At 43.9% G+C, this 18,896-nt stretch overlaps 1 protein-coding gene across 1 annotated transcript in view; it reads left to right on the top strand.

Moving 5' to 3' along the window:
* Ppm1h (protein phosphatase, Mg2+/Mn2+ dependent 1H) overlaps window positions 1-18,896 on the top strand; it is a 297,333-nt gene that overhangs the window by 230,618 nt on the left and 47,819 nt on the right. Inside the window, exon 7 of the mRNA XM_008846139.3 lies at window positions 16,091-16,154. Within this exon, the coding sequence (XP_008844361.1) occupies window positions 16,091-16,154 (64 nt within the window). The remainder of the gene's footprint in view (window positions 1-16,090; window positions 16,155-18,896) is intronic.

Here is an 18,896-nt window from a genome sequence, read left to right on the forward strand (position 1 = left end):
CTTCACATTAAACCTATGTCTATGTGATCTTGTACAGCTGTGTATTGTTAAGAAGAGAAAAAGCCTTAAATCTGGAAGGAGCGGTAGACTTTGAAAATTTTTTATCATTTAATCTGAGGAAGGAAATTAGTAATTAAACATTCTTTTGCATTTTGTGCATTTTGTGGTACTTACACAGATTTAGTCTTTAGGGACATACAGAGTGAGGCACATAATGAGCTTGAGGCAGACCTGGAAGTGAGCTTGACATCTGTTTCCATTGTGTGGCCTCTCTGTACCTGCATTCTTTGTGAGTGCGTGCGTGTGTGTGTGTGTGTGTGTGTGTGTGTGTGTGTGTGTGATGTACATATGCATCTATGCATATTTTTGCATTTGTGTGTGCACGTGCATGTGAAGACCTGAATTTGATGTTGGGAATCATCCTTGATCACTCCTCCAGTTTATTCATCGAGGCAGAGTCTCTCAGTCAAACCCAGAGCTCCGAAATATCGCTAGTCTTCTAGCCAGTTGTTCTGACCTCATTTCTGCCTTCCAAGTTTGGCATTACAGGAAGGCCACCATGCCCGTCTGGCATTTCTGTGGGTTTCTGGGGATGTAAACTTGGATCTTCACGTTTTCTCAGCAAATGTTTCAACCACTGAGCCATCTCCCCAGCCCTATGCCTGCATTTTCTTTTTTTTTTTCGTTATTTGTATAATGAAGATATATCCCTATCCTACCAGGCCCCTATATGAATTATGTGTGTTGGGGCTGGAGAGATGGCTCAGCAGTTAAAAGCACTGACTGCTCTTGCAGAGAACCTGGGTTCGATTCCCAGCACCCACATGGCAGCTACAAACTGTCCTTAACTCCAGTTCCAGGGAAATCTGAAGCCCTCTTCTGACCTCCGTGGCATTGCATGACATGGGTGTACACATGCAGGCAATACACTCATATACATAAAAATAAAAATAATAAAATATTTTTTAAAAAGCATTATATGTGTCATACATGGGCGTGGTGGTACATGCCTTTAATCTCAGCACTTAGAAAGCAGAGGTAAGTGGATCTCTGTGACTTTGAGGCCAGCCTGATCTACATAGTGAGTTCCAGGCAAGCCAGGGCTATGTAATTAAAGAATTCTATGTGTTATAAATGGATATGTGACACATCCTTTAATACCAGCACTTAAGAGATGGAGGCAGAAAGATCTCTGTGAGTTTGAGAACAGCCTGATCTACATGTCAACTTCCAGGCCAGCCAGAGTTACATAGTAAGACCCTGTCAAAAAAAGAATAAGAAGGAGAAGGAGAAGGAGGAGAAAAAGAAGAATTCAGCGTGTAAAGAGTGAGATCATTGTGTAGGACAGTTCCTAGAATCAAGTGAGGGTACCCTAAGTGCCATGTGTATTAGAGCCTGCAGGGAAGTGTGAGGAGTGGAGCGATGGCAGAAAGTGAGTGATTGCCTCCTTTGCACCCTGCCCTCTATAACACTTGGTCATCTTGAAGCCGGAGCAGTGTTTATTCTTCCAGGGTGAAGACTAGCACCTTCACTCAGTCCTGCGCCTCTTCCCTGGGAACTAGGGTGATTTGGGATTAGCAGCTGTTACCTGAAGAGGATGAGAATCCACAGGATAACATCTGTTTCACCTACACATTTCTGGAGTCTGGGGTAGGGACTATTTTGTCTGTTAAAGCAGATGTTGATTATGTATATAGGCTCATAAAATTCTCATGGTTCTTTAAGATGTAGCAGAAGACTTAAATAATGCTTTGTCTGAGATGCTTGACCTTTGCCGTGTGATTTTATCCATTCAAGGACACTTGCATGGAAAGGTTTGAAGGATATGTCATCAGGTAAAGTCCCAAGGGTGGCTTCTTCCAGGAGGTTCTACAGGACTCTTAACTCTATGACACCAACGTCCTGATGGATGGCCAAAGTGAAAGAAGCTTTGTGAGGGCTGCAAGCCAGGCACAGAGGTATTCGTCTGTGAAATGGCCATCCTCTCTGTAACTAGGAGTGTGTGTGTTGTTTTCTCATTACCATTTGTGGCTACGGGGTGAGTTTCGTTCATCTGATTTCTATCTACTGACATGATCTCATACAAAATAAAAGGCCAATGTCAGTGAGGTCTGTGTTTGTTTCAAAATGAGTGGTCCCTGAGAAAGCTAAAAATTATTCCCCATTTGTGTTCACAGAGTGAGGATCTGTGATACTGGCCTGTGGGGAAATTGGATGTTATTGGTTAGAATATGAAGCTAACCTTAGCCCAGCACTAATGCACATCTTAAGAAAACAGTGAATCAGAAAAAGTCTGGAATTTCCCTAAGAGTCATTCAGAATATTTTGTTGTTATTTTTGGTTTTTGTTGTTGTCGCTGGTTCTCTTTCACATGCATTTGATTCTTATTTTCAAAGCTAGATTCCGAGCATTTTTTTCTCCTCTATGGAACTTTTCTGCTACTCAGCTTGGGCCTGTGAGTTGGGAAATGACCTTTACTTTATTTACTTACTTAGCTTTGCACCCCAGCACCTGTGCCAGGCCTAGCCTCCAATAGATTTTCAGCAAATATTAGAAATATATCCAGTAGAACCTACTGCTTTTACGTGGTCAAACCTAAGCTTCTAATTTGGAAGCTACTAAGCAGGTTCTGTTTCTTTACCCCAAATCTCACTGTGAACAGGGACCATTAGTAGGTTATGAAATCGGTTTACTGTACAAAGGTAAACATTTTCAAAAGATTAAATGGTACTGGATGAAAAGAAAATACCAAAGTTTACACTACATGTAATATTAAATGTTGCTTAATATATGCTTGTTTATACCAGAGTTAGCAAGACTGATACATTTCTTACCACTGATTCCAAAGTATAAAACCCTTGCTCTGATCCAATCAACTTCTCAAGAGATTAAGAGATTACTAAAACCAGTAAGCAATATAAAAGCCAGCTCTTCTGTGTGTGTACAGGTATACATCTTCGTGTATGTGTGTCCATGCGTGTACACCTGTGGTAGCTAGAGGTCAATGTCAGGTGTCTTTGTCAATTACTCTCCACCTCATTTTAAAAAATATTTAATATTTTATTATTTTTATTTTATGTATATGAGTGTATTGCCTGAATGTATGTAAGTACACCCACGTGAAGCAATGCCTACAGAGATCAGAAGAGAGAGAACATTGGATTCCCCTGGAATTGGAGTTATGGATGGTTGTTAGCCACCATGTGAGTGCTGGGAGTTGAACCTGGGTCCTCTGTAAGAGCCAGTACTCTTAACCACTAAGCCATCTCTCCAGCCCCTCCACCTTATTTTTTGAGATGAGATCTCTCACTGAAACTAGGGCTCAGCTTTGACTACACTGACTTGGTCAGCGGGCCCCAGGGATCCACCTGTGGTGTCCTCCCACCCCCCTCCTGTGCTAGGATAACAGGCATGTGCCACTATACCTGACTTTTTTTTTTTTTTAACACGGGTGCTAGGATTGAACTCAGGCCCTCATGCTTGCCTAGCAAGCACTTTGCCCACTCATCCATCCCCCTAGTCCTCTCTATTACCGCTTTCTGTCACACATAAGCCTGGTAAGAAGAAGAAGAGCCTTTAGGCCAAAAGAGGAATGATTGCCACCCCCAAAACTCCAGGTATGGTCTGGCTCAATCATGTTGATAGGGGAAAGAAGAGCAGCAGGAATTTTTCCAGGGACTGTAGATCAGCTCTACCAATCAGGAGATTAACGAACGCTTCCCTGTAGAGACTGAGGAGATGGAGAAGTTGTTTCTTTCATCCCACTTAACCCAGGTGTGCAGAAGTTACACTGTTTCCAATCCTCTTTAGTTTCTCTGCAAATATGAATCATATCCTGACAATTCAAACATGGTGTTTGTGCCTGGATCCAGCTGTTCCCCTGTGTCCACAGAGATGCATCAACTTGTTCACAATGTACACCTACAGACTTCATATACAGGCTTCGTCTCATGTAAGACGTTCCAAGAACCAAAAGTGGAAAAGAAGGTTAAATTTAGAAAGCCTCAAATTAACTTTACCAGGGATCCTAGCTGAAATATCTATTGAAAATTGTGGTTAGCACATAAATTCAGGAAGCCAGAGAGTCAAATTACATCACACACACACACACACACACACACACACACACACACACACCCATCAACTTAGATATGCAGGTAACTCAAGCCTGCGATGTCGCGGTGAGGCTGTGACAGAGAAGTTGAGCCAAAAACATTCTAAGGGCTAAACTTCAAACTACCCACCAAGTGCAGGGTGTTTCTTAGCCCCTTCAAACTCTCCCTAGGGACTCACCCTCGACAAGTCTGAAGTGGAGCCTGCCCTTGTTAAGCTTGCCACAGACTCAGTGTCCCTGGCTGTTTAGTTCCATCTTTCCAACAAGCCAAGTTTCCATCCACATGCAAACTTAAGATATGTCTGAGAATTTCCTGTCAAAGTTTGAAGCAAGGAGAAAGGCTCTTCGAAGGTAACATTTATAAAAACAATAATAAGACCTAAATACCAATTTCATGTGACTGTAAAGGACACACACACACACACACACACACACACACACACACACAGAGTGAGGGGGAGAACTGGCTGGAGCGCCACTCCAGGAGCAGAAAGCGCCTCCATTTCCAGAACTCTGTGGTCAGGTTCTGGGATTGATGCCTTTGGAAATACAGATGGCTGGCAGAGAAAAGGAAGCATGAGGTGGCTGCCAGTCCCACGTTGCTTTTTCCAGGAAGGTCTAAAAAGTGTGGGGGTGGCAAGTCGGAAGAGCCATTGCCAATCCCAGCAGTGTTTAATTGGGGTATCGCCAAGCTCTGAGCACCACCAGTGGCATTTCGGCTGCAGGCCTGGGTGTGTTTCTTCTTGGGCCTCCTGGGATTCAAGCTGCCACTGCAATTTTGTTCTAGGACGGGAACAGTGAGGACCTGAGACAAGGCTCATCCTCCATCCAAGCCTGCTCAGTTTGATGGAAAGTGCCCTGCTAGACTAGGACTTGTTTTGTCCCCTGAGGGAAATAGACCACCTATGTCTCCTCCCTCCTGGAGAGGCACTGGGCTCCTAGGTAAAAGGGAAACTAACGCATCAAGACTCACTTTAGATTGTGTTTCAAGATCTTAAGTATCCTGAGTCCTGGGCTTTTCTCCATCAAGCTGCATGTCTATTCTCCTTCAGGCTTGGATATCATTAGTAACAGTAAAAAGGACTTAAGTTAGAGTGGCCCAGTGGCTTAGCAAGATATGGTTTCTCTATGGACATGTGATGCTTCTACCTCCGGTGGCCAATCGTTTGCGCTCCACATTTGAGGAAAGGACTAGGCTCCTGTGACCTTCATAGTCCCAAGCCATGCTTGATGAGCATGTTGTCCCTCATAAATTCTATTTAATCCTCACAACTGTCCTATAAAGTATTCAGCCAAAGAAACAAGTTCAGGGCGTTTCAGGGACTTTCCCAAGTTCACACAGCTAGTACACGTGAGGATTGCAATGTGATTTCCAAACCTCTGACTCCAAGCTTGGTGTGCTGCAGCATACCACAGTTGGCTCTGCCAGGAGGGAAGAGTCCAGGAAGAAAGATCCCCAAGGGAAAGAGAGGCATCCAAGACTATGTCCAGAGGTTAGTGGAAGAATGTGACTCACTGGAGCGTGTCATTGGAGCCTCACGAAGGGCTTATCCACATTATGCCATCTCCAAAGGAGATGAGTCTTTGCGTTCTTCCAGAAGAGATCCTGTTCTTTCAAATGACTTTGAAGTCCTTCAAAGGAAATTAACTTAGAGACACAAGTAGTTTTTCTGTCCATCTTTTTAGTGAAAGGTCGTGACTTGGGAGAGAAGGGAGATCGTGGGAAGTAATCTGTGTGGATGATGTCCAAGTATCAACTCTGGATTCCTGGACTATGTATAAGTTAAGAAGTCAGAGTAGGGAGCTGGAGAAATCACTCAGTTGGTAAAGGATTTGCTGTGCAAGCATAAGGAACTTTCCTAGAACCAACATTTTTAAAAAGCTAGACATAGTGGTGCATGTTCATAATACCAGGGCTAGGGATGCAGACAGGTGACCAGGAGCTTGCTGGCCAGCCAGCCTAGGTGAATTGGTGAGTTCCCAGACAACGAAAGACCCTGACTCAAAAAACAAGGTGAATGGCTCCTAAGAAACTACACCTGAGGTTGTCCTCTGGCCTCCACACAGCAGATGCATAAAGATACCGGAGTATGTGGGAGGGGTCCTCTGGCTGGGGGATGAAGAATTCCAGCAAGGACTAGAAAGAACCTTATTCTCCTTCCTCTGCTCCCTCTCCCCCCTCCCTCCTCTCTCTTTCATCTTCCCTCTTTCCTCTTCTCCCTTCCTCTTTCTCCTTGGGATTGTACTATGTTGCTGGGGCTTCTCTTAAAATCCCTGTTCAAGCCATCCTCTTGCCTCACCCTCCTGAGTAGATGGGACTACAGGTAGACCCCACAGTGCCTGGCTGAGGGTACTTTCTTAAGTGGGGAACATGCTTTTTAAAAAACTTTTTTTTTAATTTTATGTGTATGAGTGTATTGCCCACATGTATGTTAAGTACACCCGTGTTGTCCAGTGCCTGCAGAGATCAGAAGAGGGTGTTGTATCCCTGGAACTGGAAGTATGGACAGTTGTTTTCTGCAGTGTGGGTGCTGGGAACCAAAGAAACATGCTTTTAAACTGAGTTAATATGGAAGAATATTGTCTTGACAACACCGTAGAGTTTGTAGAACAACATAATGTTAAAAACTAATATTCTAACAGTTAGGAATTGCCTGGAGAAAGTGATAGTCAATAGAATCTAAGTGGTATTTTTATTACATTGTGACTATTAATATATATATGTCATAAAAAGGAACCTAGAATTTTAATGTAAAGAGGTAAGCGAAAATCAAAAGCATCACTAATAGAACTTAGCTTTGATTTTTTAGCCAAAGGAAAGTTTGCCAAAAACAAGGTGAATGAAAACACTGGGCCTATGGTATGCTGTTAGAGAGAAATTCACATGGTGAAGGAGAAAGGCCAGCCTTCATTCATAAACTCAGACATTTAGCTAGTATCTGGGTTCTAGCTACAACATGCCTGCCTGCACAGCTGTAACTACAAGAGGAAGGCAGAACCTAATAAAAAAGGCTCCACCTTCAAGAGCTAATGTTCAAAGAGGAGATGGAACCGTAAACTAATACAGGGTCATTTGGGACGTGCTGAGTGTGTACTGTGAAGAATTGCAGTGAGGAGCCAGAAGCACTGTGCTTTTATGAAGACATTTCCCAGGGAGGTCCAGCAGGATCTAGAGGAGGATCTGGGGAGAGAACAGCCAGTGTGGCAAACACAAGGTTCCATGTTGTCAGAGAAGCAGCAATAACCATGAAAGCATAGCAGAAAGGGAGAAGACATAGGGCGCCAAGACCAGATCAGGAAGGGCTTTGGATGGATTACATATAAGATGATAGGAAGCCAGTGGTAGGTGGATGCTGAGGAGCACTGCTGGTAGATTCAAGAGAAATGATTATGGAAGATTTGTTAGCAAAGGCAGCAGTCATTGATCTGCTTATTTGATCAAGAACTTATCGGATACCCATTGGTGGGGGAGGCTCTTCTAAGGTCCAGGGAATGCTTCAGTTACCCAAACAAAAACCTGTTTCCCCAGAACTGAAGAAATGAGTGGGAGCAGTAGAAAAAAGAAGCCTTGTTTATCAGTTACATTTGCATTGTTGTGACAGAGCACCTGACAGAACAGCCTCAGGGAGGAGAGATTAGTTTCTTCACAGCTTCAGAAGGTCACAGGCCATCATAGCAGGGAAGGCACGGCAGAGAACCTCAGTCCGCTGCCGCCGCAGGAGTTTGTGCTAGCAGCGGTTCACACGGGGGCAGACAAGAGAGCAGAGAGCTGTCAGAACTGGGGGCTCGGCTTGGCAAAGACCTGCCCCTAGTGACCTCCCCCACCTTCTAAAGGCTCCACAGTCCCCAAAGTAGTGCCACCAGCTGGGAATAGTGAAACCATGAACCTGAGGGGGTATCCCCGAAACCTACGGTGAGGAAGTAAATGCTATTAAGTAGTGGTAGATGCTATGGAGAAAAATAATAAGGTAAGGGAACTTGAGGCAAGGGAGCAATTTTCAAAGGGCTATTTGGTTATTTTATGGTTAAATGGGACACTGTGGGAGGACGTGAGGAGGCTGGTGACATGGTCTGACATTTTAAAATAATTATCCTGGTTGCTCTGAGAACAGGTGAGTGATAAAGCTGACCAGTTTGCAACACCCTTGCTGCCCTAAGCCTAGTGACGTTGTCCTAGCAACATTGCCTCTGGCCTTGATTATGAGGCACATCAAGCCACCTGCCATCATGGGGGAAGAGAAGATGGCACTTGGACTCTGAGGGTCAGAAGGTGATCAAACTGATTTGCAATTTGTTTTGGAGGTAGAGGCAAAAGTCTTTGGCCTAATGTTAGTAGAATGCTCAATTCTAATTGTACTGCTCAAGCATTAAAAGGGAAAGGAATTCTAGGCTGCTGACAAGAAGAAAATCAGACAGAGTTGTCATAAGTAGAAGCTGGATTAGGAAGAAGCATTGCCAGAAGGGAGTAAGAACAGCAGGTCCACAGAAGAAAGCCTCCTAAGAGCTGGAAGATGGAGTGTGTGGGACATGGTTCAGAATGGAGTCTCAGAGATCAGGGGTGTTGGGGTGTGACCCAGCTGACCAGTGTGCTCCTGAGGAACAGGAAAAGAAAGTCATCAGGAAAGGGCCAGGAGTTATAAAGCCAGGATTCCCAAAATACCATCGAAATCTGTGAAATTGCTAAGATCACAGAGGGGAGAGAGTGGAAAAGCAAGCTGAACTTAAGCTGAGGCCATAGTGCAAGGAGGCCGTAAGAGACAAAGATGTGAGGGAGATGGGGGTGAAGACCGATGGCGCAGCTCATTGGGGCAGTGGCAGAACTTCCATCTAGGAGGGTGCTGAAGTGGGAACAGTGAGCATCTCTCTTCTTGTCTTCAGACCTAGAGGACTCAGGAGAACAGCATCCATCGGAGGTGGAAGAATCAGAGGAGCCACCTTGCGCTCACCAAGTCAGCATCTTTTAATGGTCTTTCCTTTTTGGTAGGGTTTCTAGGCCAGTTGATCACTGAAAGAGTGTACCTGAGGGTATTTTGACTTTGTAAGAAATCTGACCATTCTTTTTTTAGCCTTTTGGACAAGATAGAGACAGAATGGAAAGGAGTTAAGTTGCTTTTTATACAGTCTGAGAGCTATCGCAGTCACAAGCCTTGAGGACAGCATCTGCCTGGATCAGTGCTTTCTCAGCCATTTTATAATCCTAAGCATTTTAAACACTAATCTCTCATCGTCCGCCCTCTGTTGTTGACGTGCAGTGCCTTTCCAACAGACAAGATTCCACTGAGCTGCCTACCCACTATTATTTGCATCAAAAAGGAAATTAGCAGATTTTTCATTTTCATATTAATAATTACATAATTACTGAATGTGATTGTTCAAATCGCTCAGCAGAGTTTCTTCCACATGCCTTTAAGAAATGGAGACACACCCCTTATCTGGGTAGCTAGGTGTGTAGGAAGGACTGTAATCGCCTGGTTCCACATAAAGATGGCAGATTTGCTTATCATGTTTAATATGACATAGTATAAGAGAGCTGATGTTTTGAATGGAAGGATTTGAATTCAAAAAGCTCTGAATGGATTAGAATGGTGGACTGAAAGAGTAAAATTAGTAAGAGCAATGAGCTCCTTCATTCAAAGTAAACTCACCTCACCAGTGTGTCCAATAAATTAGAGGAGACTGAGCCAAGGAAACCTTTTTAGATCTTTTTTCCTTGTGGACTATTTTTTTTTTGGTTGGAAGGAGAGCGTTGTTTACTTGTTTTCATTCATAGTCTCAATCCTTGACCATAAAATACACATACACAGACACGTATGTGCACAGTGCAAATATGAGCTTCATTGATCTTTAAGGAACAAGATCCAAATCAAAGGAATAATTTCATTTTTAATTAGACCACATCACAAGTACTTTCGTGTAAGATATGTGCCTTTCTTTGAGAACACTGACAAACTGGAAAGCCCACAGAGGGCCCTTGTCACAGTCTGCAGTGTTTGGTTAACAAATGTGTTGAGTAAATGGTGGCATGGGGGACAAATGGTCCCCCAGGTCCCTTGAAAAATATTTGAAAGATGTAGGGAAGAGGAAAGTTTGAGAGAGCTCTTTCCAAATGTCCTCAGAGCTCGCAAGCAGCTAAAGTACTGAATTTATTTCATTTTTCCACAAAACAGGCCAAATATATCCATGTATTTGGTTTGGGTCAGTTTAAGAAAGAATTACAGGGCTGGAGAGATGACTCAGTGGTTAAGAGCACTGGCTGCTTTTTGCAGGGGACCTGGGTTTAGTTCTCAGCACCCATGTGGCGGCTGACAACCATCCTTAAACTCCAGGTCCAGAGGAATCCAACACCCTCTTCTGACCTCCTTGCACATTGCACAACATAGATGCACCTACCTACATGCAGGCATAACACTCAATACACACAAAATAGGTATAATAAATACATTTTTTAAAGAAGAAGAAAGAATTACTTGGGCCAGGCATGGTGGCACAGGCCTTTAATCCTAGTACTTGGGAGGCAGAGGTAGGCAGATCTAGGTCTAGGCCTGGTTGGGCAACAGGGAGACTCTGACTCAAAAAAAAAAAAAAGAATGAATTACTTAATTCTATTCTCCAGAGAAATGGAGATACAGGACTGATACAAGGATAGTGGAGCCCCTTAGGACAGTGTGTGTCCACAGCACTGCCCCTTGTAAGAGGTGTTATAAAAGAAATTCCTGTCCTTAGGACAGAAAGAGTTTGGTGACCTGTTCAGTTGCATTTAATACTGAGCTCTCCTTCTAGTAGATCCAGCCCAATAATGGCTTTTTGTTTTGTTTTGTTTTTCCTACTTTGTACAATCAACATTCCAAGAGAAACTATTCCTTTTAAAAAAGAAGCTTATCTGACGATAGTGCCTTTGAGGTAGGGAAAGCCAAGACTCTAGCAGCCCTTTATAAGGTTTGCATTTATTTCTCATCTTGTCCTTTTATCTGTTGGCCTTATAAATATTCACAAAGGAGTTGACCCAAAATAAGAGTGTTCTAAAAATCTTTCCTAGGTCCTTCAGTTTTTCTATCTTATACCAAATAAATAATTACTTGACTATAATCCCTGATCAGTTATATTATTGGAAAGCCAGAGAGTGATCTGGCTCTGAGAATTTTTTTAATTTACTTTAAAAATGTGTATGCATATGAATATTATGCCTGCATGTATGTAAGTGCACCAGTGTCATACAGTGTCCTCAGAGGCCAAAAGAGGGCATAGGATTCCCTGGAATTGGAGTTAGGGATGGTTGTTAGCTGCCATGTGGGTGCTGGGATCTGAACCTGGATCCTCTGCAAGGACAACCAGTGCCCTTGACTGCTGAGCCATCTCTCCAGCCCTGACCATGCATTCTTGGTTAATAATGTCAGATCCAAACAACCTCTGTGTCTTGGCGCTCTCAAGCTCCACACTCCTCCTCTCTCCTCTCCTCTTCCCCAGGTGCAGAAAAGGGAAGCCAAGGAGGAATTAGGGGCAGGAATCCAGTCCTGTAGCCCTGCGGTGCCAGTGGGCAGGGACTGCTCAGCAGGTTTCAGGAAGGTCTGTCCTCTGTAGGACAGGGATCAGCTGCCTTTGTGGCCACAGGTGAAGTGGACAGGGAGGCAGACACAGGTCCGATAAGCTGGACAGTCATTTCCGCTCTCTCCCTCCCTTCTTCCCTGCAGACTCTGTTGCCTGGCCACCAGTGAGTTTGTTCTTTTGCCACTCAGAACATTCTCCATCCTCATGTGCCAAAAGTCCTCTTTTCTTCATCAAATATTTGCTGGCAGCCCACTGAGAAGGGGATGATAGCGGTCTCATTTCAGGCTCTTTGGCTACAGGAAGATATCACCAAAGATTAGCCTTGATGGCACACAGGTTTGGAGTCTTTCTGTTTTAGAGCCATTTACTTAGTGTGTGGTCTTGGGAAAGTCATTTATCCTCTCTGAGCTTCTGTCTCTTCATCTGTAAGATAGGACATCACAAAGACTTTGAGATTTTAAATACTATCAGTAACTACCAAGTCCAGTACCTGGCCCAATAAGTCATATCTGTGGAACTATTTCTAGCTCTCGTTAATTTATATAGACTCCCATTTGGCTGCCAGTTTTCATTCTTGAGGGATTTTTGTTTGTATGTTTGGTATTTTGCTACTGAGGATCAAACCCAAGGCTTACTCATGTGAAGCACTAGTTCCCAATGAGCAACACTCCCACTTCCACGTATTTTATGTGTTATCTCTCAAGACCTCCTAACTGTACATGGATGTCCACTTCTTATACAATGAACTGTGGTTGTGACGCAGAAAGAATGGAAGAGGGTATTGCATATTCTCAACATGCAACAATTGTCCTTGTTTGTTGCTGGGGAAGGACGAGAAAGGGTTCATGTTTTATTGAAAATCAAAACCAACAGGAACAGTTGAGACTTGCCTTTTCCAAAGTTATCATTTCTATTTTATTTATTTATTTTGAGACAGGGTTACATGTAGCCCAGTCTGGCTGTGAACTCACTGTATACCCAAGGATAACCTTGAACTTCTGGTCCTCCTACCTGGACTTCCGTAGTGCTTGGCTTACAGATCTGCTTCACCACACCATCTTATGTGGTGCTAGGAAACGAACTTGGGGCTTTGTGTGTGCTAGGCAAACCCTCTACCAACTGAGTTACATCCCTAGTTTTTATTTCTTTTTAACTTTTTGTCCCTAAAGATAAATGACAGAGTCAAAATATAGTATTAAATCTGCAGTTGCCTTGTTCCTGGGGTGACAGCTCCATAAGTAGTGTCTGTCTTTCAGAGCTGTGTGGCCTGGACTTCGTGCTCCTGATGGTCTCTCTCCTGAGAGGATTCGATGACCTGGGCTTATAGTGGAATTAGAACAGTTTTCTCACTGCTTTTCCAAGCCAGTTAAGATCCTTGAGATCTCTAGGGAGCTCCAAGTCCTTCCATAGCCTTGATTCTAGGTCTGCTGCCCTCTGCCCTTTATAGTTCCAAACTCTTTTGCCTGCATGTCAAGGCTAGCCCTTCCCTGTGTCTGATCCCCACCATGCCTTCTAAGCTCTGTCTGGGATTGACTTCTCACCCCACACAGCATCTCCAATCCCCTTCAGCCTCGTTTCAGGCCTTTCTCCAGCCATTTCCTTCCCCTCTTTGAAGCCATGCAGTCTCCCCTCTCAAAGGTGAAGCTGATTGAAGAGCTTGGTGCTTTAACTCACTCCCAGTGTAAGTTCAGTGATGCTTGGTCTGTAACAGAGGTCTTCACCTTGGCTTTATGTTGGAGTCACCTGTGAAGCTTTAAAAGATTCCTGATACCTGAGCCTCAGCCCCAGAGATTCTGTTTTAATTGCTCCAGTATATTGCCTGAACCTCGGGAAGTTAAAGCCCTTACCAGTGATTCAATATGCAGCCAACTCAAACTGGGACTGGACTCTAATAATAGCTTTATTTGTTCCCCAAGTGACTTGTGAGTACATTAATCATCATCAAAGTGGCTAATTTCCACTTTGTGTTCATTTGATGGATTTAAGGGAGGGAAATAGTATGGTTCCTTTCTTTAAAATTTGATTCCAGGATTACTGGCTCACTTGCCAGGGGCAGCAGCAACGGACTTTCCTGAGCTCTAAGCATGTCCTGTGTTGAGTACATCCTGAGCTCTGCACATGAGGACCCAAGCCTTGGCCTTGTTTGACTAATGTGGGTCCCGAGATCAGAGCACAAACACATCAACTTACTCTGGACCAAACTTGAACCCACGTGCATTTGGTGGGAAAACCTCACTGTTTCTCTACCAGGGAATGAATGAGACATCCAAATAGTTCCTCAAACAACAGGGTGTTATTTGTTTCCTCTTTACACTGCACACTTTGTAAACTTCCAGATTAATTTTTAAGTTAGCGTACAATAGATTTCATCATGGTATCTTCATCATGTGTCGTCATATTCTCCTCCCGTTTGTCCTGCATGCTTTTTATTTGGGCTGCATTCTTTTATATATCAAGAACCTCCATGTTGATTTCAGCTTCACTCCCCGGTTACCTACGTGTTTGCAGAACTAGGTGGCTATTTTAATAAATTTTCAGGGCTGGACAGCTGTTGAGACCTGCTGCTCTTATGGAGGACATGGGTTTGGTTCCCAGCACACACATGGTGGCTAACTGTCCATAACTCTAGCTCTAGGGGATTTGAAGCCCTCTTCTGGCCTTCACAGGCCTCGCACACACCTGGTATACTTACATACATGCAGACAACACACACATGCACATAAAATAACAATAAGAAATTTTAGGGAGACTTTATTTTAGAAAAAGCATCTACTTAACACCTAACCTGCCCCGGCTGTGTTTCATCTTCCTGATAACTTTCTGGGCTTGTTGGACTAATGAGGTCCTAAGGTCCAGACCTTAGACATGCATTCCAGGATGGTGAGTAAGTGGTGATATCCCCCACGTTGCAGAAAGGGGAAGTGTTGCACCAAGAATTGCCTACTAAATACTAGTAATATCTGCCACTAATTAGTAAGTGCAGGCTCTGTGCTAAGCTCTGTATCCTGTGTATTAGTGTCATTTTACAGATGAGGAAAATAAAAGAAAGTTAAAGCTACTTTGGGCAAGTAATAAAGCTACTTTGTTTTTTAACTTGCTTATGGGTAAAATTGGGACACATGGCTTCATTTGCTGACAGTAACCCCTAGACAACCATGTCTGAACTGAACCCACGAAGCATGGAGTGAATTTCTTCCTGTGTGGCGAATGGCCTCTGAAAGCTATCATGAAACCGAATTTTCTGCCAACCTTGACTCTCGTACTGAGGTCAGGCAGACTCTAAGTCATCCATCCCCCGTCATCCCAATATGAAGGTGTTTGATGTAAACAGCCCCCGAAGGTGAGAACTGACTCTTGGAGCAGCTTCACACTCTGTCCACCTCTGACCATGGCTGTTTATCACAGCTGCAGATGGAGAAGAACTCACCAATGTTGCCGGGTCACCTCATTACAAGAAAGACACTAGAAACAGAAATCCATCTCCCCTTCTCAGTAATTATTAGTATTTTCTCCCTCTATAAGTATATAAAGACAATATTTCCTACCTTGCTGAAATACACAGACACACACACACACATGCATGCATACATGCGTGTGTGCACACAAGCACACGGACCCTTAGTAAGTGCAGGCTCTGTGCTAAGCTCTGTATCCTGTGTATTAGTGTCATTTTACAGATGAGGAAAATAAAAGAAAGTTAAAGCTACTTTGGGCAAGTAATAAAGCTACTTTGTTTTTTAACTTGCTTATGGGTAAAATTGGGACACATGGCTTCATTTGCTGACAGTAACCCCTAGACAACCATGTCTGAACTGAACCCACGAAGCATGGAGTGAATTTCTTCCTGTGTGGCGAATGGCCTCTGAAAGCTATCATGAAACCGAATTTTCTGCCAACCTTGACTCTCGTACTGAGGTCAGGCAGACTCTAAGTCATCCATCCCCCGTCATCCCAATATGAAGGTGTTTGATGTAAACAGCCCCCGAAGGTGAGAACTGACTCTTGGAGCAGCTTCACACTCTGTCCACCTCTGACCATGGCTGTTTATCACAGCTGCAGATGGAGAAGAACTCACCAATGTTGCCGGGTCACCTCATTACAAGAAAGACACTAGAAACAGAAATCCATCTCCCCTTCTCAGTAATTATTAGTATTTTCTCCCTCTATAAGTATATAAAGACAATATTTCCTACCTTGCTGAAATACACAGACACACACACACACATGCATGCATACATGCGTGTGTGCACACAAGCACACACATGCATACAACTCTGTAGGGAGAATGGAGAATGAGGCTGTATAAACAAAGAGACAGTGTGATAAATGAATGGGGTTCCAGGAAAATGAGGTGCCTGGCAGCCATTGTCAGGGCAGAGGGTCACTAATTGAGTGCAAACTTGTTTTAAAATGTTGTTTATCCCTCTACAGGGCATACAAAACCATTGAGGATGATGACTTGAAGTTTCCCCTTATATATGGAGAAGGCAAGAAGGTAGGCTCAAGTTCGTCCCTGGATTGAGAGGAGGCGGCTGTGGCCCCTTGTGCCCTACAGCCTGTGGCAGGACTGTGGCAGTTTGTGTGTGCCCCTCAGCAGCTTGGGTTTTTATAGCCTTGACAGCTGGAAAGAACATCACATCCATCATCTTTCAGGTCGCCTGCCTTGAGGGTACAGCAAGTGGCAGGGATTGGGGGGGGCATTGAGGGTGAGCACAAAAGAGGAAAGTCAATTTCGTAAAAATAGCATCCCTTGTCTGTCCACTGGAGTCACTTTTTACAGGTTTAAACATGATCAAGTTCACATACATCATTTTATTTTATAACTGACAATGTGCTCAGGGGCAAGTCAACCTGGCTGTGTTGCCTCTAGTTGGTAGATGAGGCAGCTGGGACTTTAAGATTGAAACAGCCCAGGCAGAACTACACACCCAGCAAGGGACAGCACCAACCAACGTGGAACACTGCTTTACTGGCCCCTTCTGGTGTTCTTTTGTTCTACTGTTAAAGTTCAGACTTTGCAAGTCTGCTTTTCTCCTTACCACAGTTAAGGGACCCCAAAGCTTCATTCTAATTAAGCTACAGAACCAAGAGCCCAGATGGAGAGCAAAACCATCATTGGGTCCCAGGACTCCAGTCAGAAGCAAACACTGAGTAGCACATGATTGAACCCAAAGCAAGCTGTAGATCTTAAAGCGACCTAGAAAGTTGAAATGCTGGAGCAGAAATGAGTAAGCTTCAAACCCAATCTCAATTAAAACAAACACCTTCTGAATCCTTGTATTCTTCCTCTGAACATAAATACATTTCGGGTCAGTCAGTGCTAAGAGTTCCAGTTAGAAATGAACAATGTGGCCATGTTAAGATGAATCTTCAAACAAATTATTTTTCAGCATTAAATAGTAGAAATATTTAATGAAATGACTTGTTAAGAAATGACTCACAAGGACTGAAGAGATGAGTCAGCAGTTAAGAGCACTGATTGCTCTTCCATACCCACAGGGCAGCTAACAACTCCATAACTCCAGTTGCAGTGAATCTGACACCCTCTTCTGAGCATTGCATGACACGGATGCACTTACATGCCTATAGGCAATACACTCATACACATAATAAAATAAAATAAAATAAGAAATGACTCACAAGAGTACACAAGAAAGGTCTCCTGAGTAGAGCGTGTGTCTGTGTGTGGTGTGTGTGCGTGTGCATGTGTGTATTCAGGGCTGAGTTTGGGGCTCAGTGTAATGTAGCAATGATTTCAATGGAAGGAGACATTTCAAAGAGGGCAATAAGCAAGAATATCTGACCCATATAGTGACCATTTTGTAGACTTCTACCTCACCATCTCTACTTGAGAACAGTGACAGGGGCAAGGCCTGTTCTGATAGGAATGTGTGTGCTCTTCAGTCACTAGTGTGCCCTGTGTCCATAGCTGCAGTTCCCAGTGCGCTGAGGTGCTCATTGTTACCCTGCTACATCAGCACAGGACCGTGTCTATTAAATGTATAACCCTAGTACCAGCTATCCATTGCCTGCCTGGCCTTGGACAAATGCATAAGCCCCAAGTAAACTGTTCACTTATGTTCAGTGCACGCTCCTGAAATGGACAAATGGACTGATATCTTTTTGGAAGGGTATCAGCAATGAGATTTATAAAAAATATGATCATATACACCCCCATTTCCTCCCTCCAACCCCCCCATATATTCCCCAACATGTCTCCCTCCCAACATCATGTCTGGGTTTTTGTTGTTGTTGTTGCTGTTTGTTTTCGAATAACCCATTAAGTCCAGTTAGTGCTGCTCATATGTGCATTAGCGTGGGGCCATCCACTGGAGCATGGGACATACTACAAGTGGCCACACCCTCAAAATGGATGATTCGCCTGGAGCTGGAGAGATTGCTCAGTGGTTAAGAGCACTTGCTGCTCTTGCAGAGGACCCAAGTGGCTCACAGCTGCCTGTTACTGCAGTACCAGGGAATCCAACATCTTCTTCTGGCCTCAGTGGGCTACTGCATGCAGATGGTGCACATACAGACAAGCAGGTGCACACCCATACACATAAAATTTTTTTAAGTAAAAAACAATGGGCTGAAGAGATAGCTCAGTGGTTAAAAGCACTGACTGCTCTTGCAGAACACCCAGGTTTGGTTCCCAGCACCCACAAAGCAGCTAACAACAATCTGTAACTCTAGTTCCAGAGTTCCAGGGGAATCCAACACCCTCTTCTGACTTCTGCAGGCATTGCACGACATAGGTGCACTTACATAGATGCAGGCAATACACTCATACACATAAAATTTAAAAAAAAAATTTTTTTGTCTTTTTGAGACAGGGTCTCCCTGTAGCCCCAGCTGTCCTGGAACTCACCATGTAGACCAGGCTGGCCTTGACCTCACAGAGATCTGCCTGCCTCTGCCTCCCAAGTGCTGGGATTAAAGGCGTGTGTCACCACGCCCGGCCAAACTGGCTAATAGTTTTGATATGATCCAGGAGTTTCTTTCTTCTTGGCTCTACCAGCTAGCTATCCCTCTCTCCTGACGACTGCTATCTTGCCTACAATTGAGCCTCATCTACATCAGATTCTAGGAATGAGCCTTCCTAAAATGACCTGGGAATAAATAATATGTGGCCTCTACATGCAAAAAATGTGATGCATTTCCTGCAAGGCTCACCAACTGATTATCACTCTGGAGACTCTGGAGAGTTTAGAATGTTGCAGGTCCAGAGTCTAATTAC

Source organism: Nannospalax galili, unplaced genomic scaffold (assembly GCF_000622305.1).
Source record: "Nannospalax galili isolate Female #2095 unplaced genomic scaffold, S.galili_v1.0 scaffold202, whole genome shotgun sequence".
NCBI lineage: Eukaryota > Metazoa > Chordata > Mammalia > Rodentia > Spalacidae > Nannospalax > Nannospalax galili.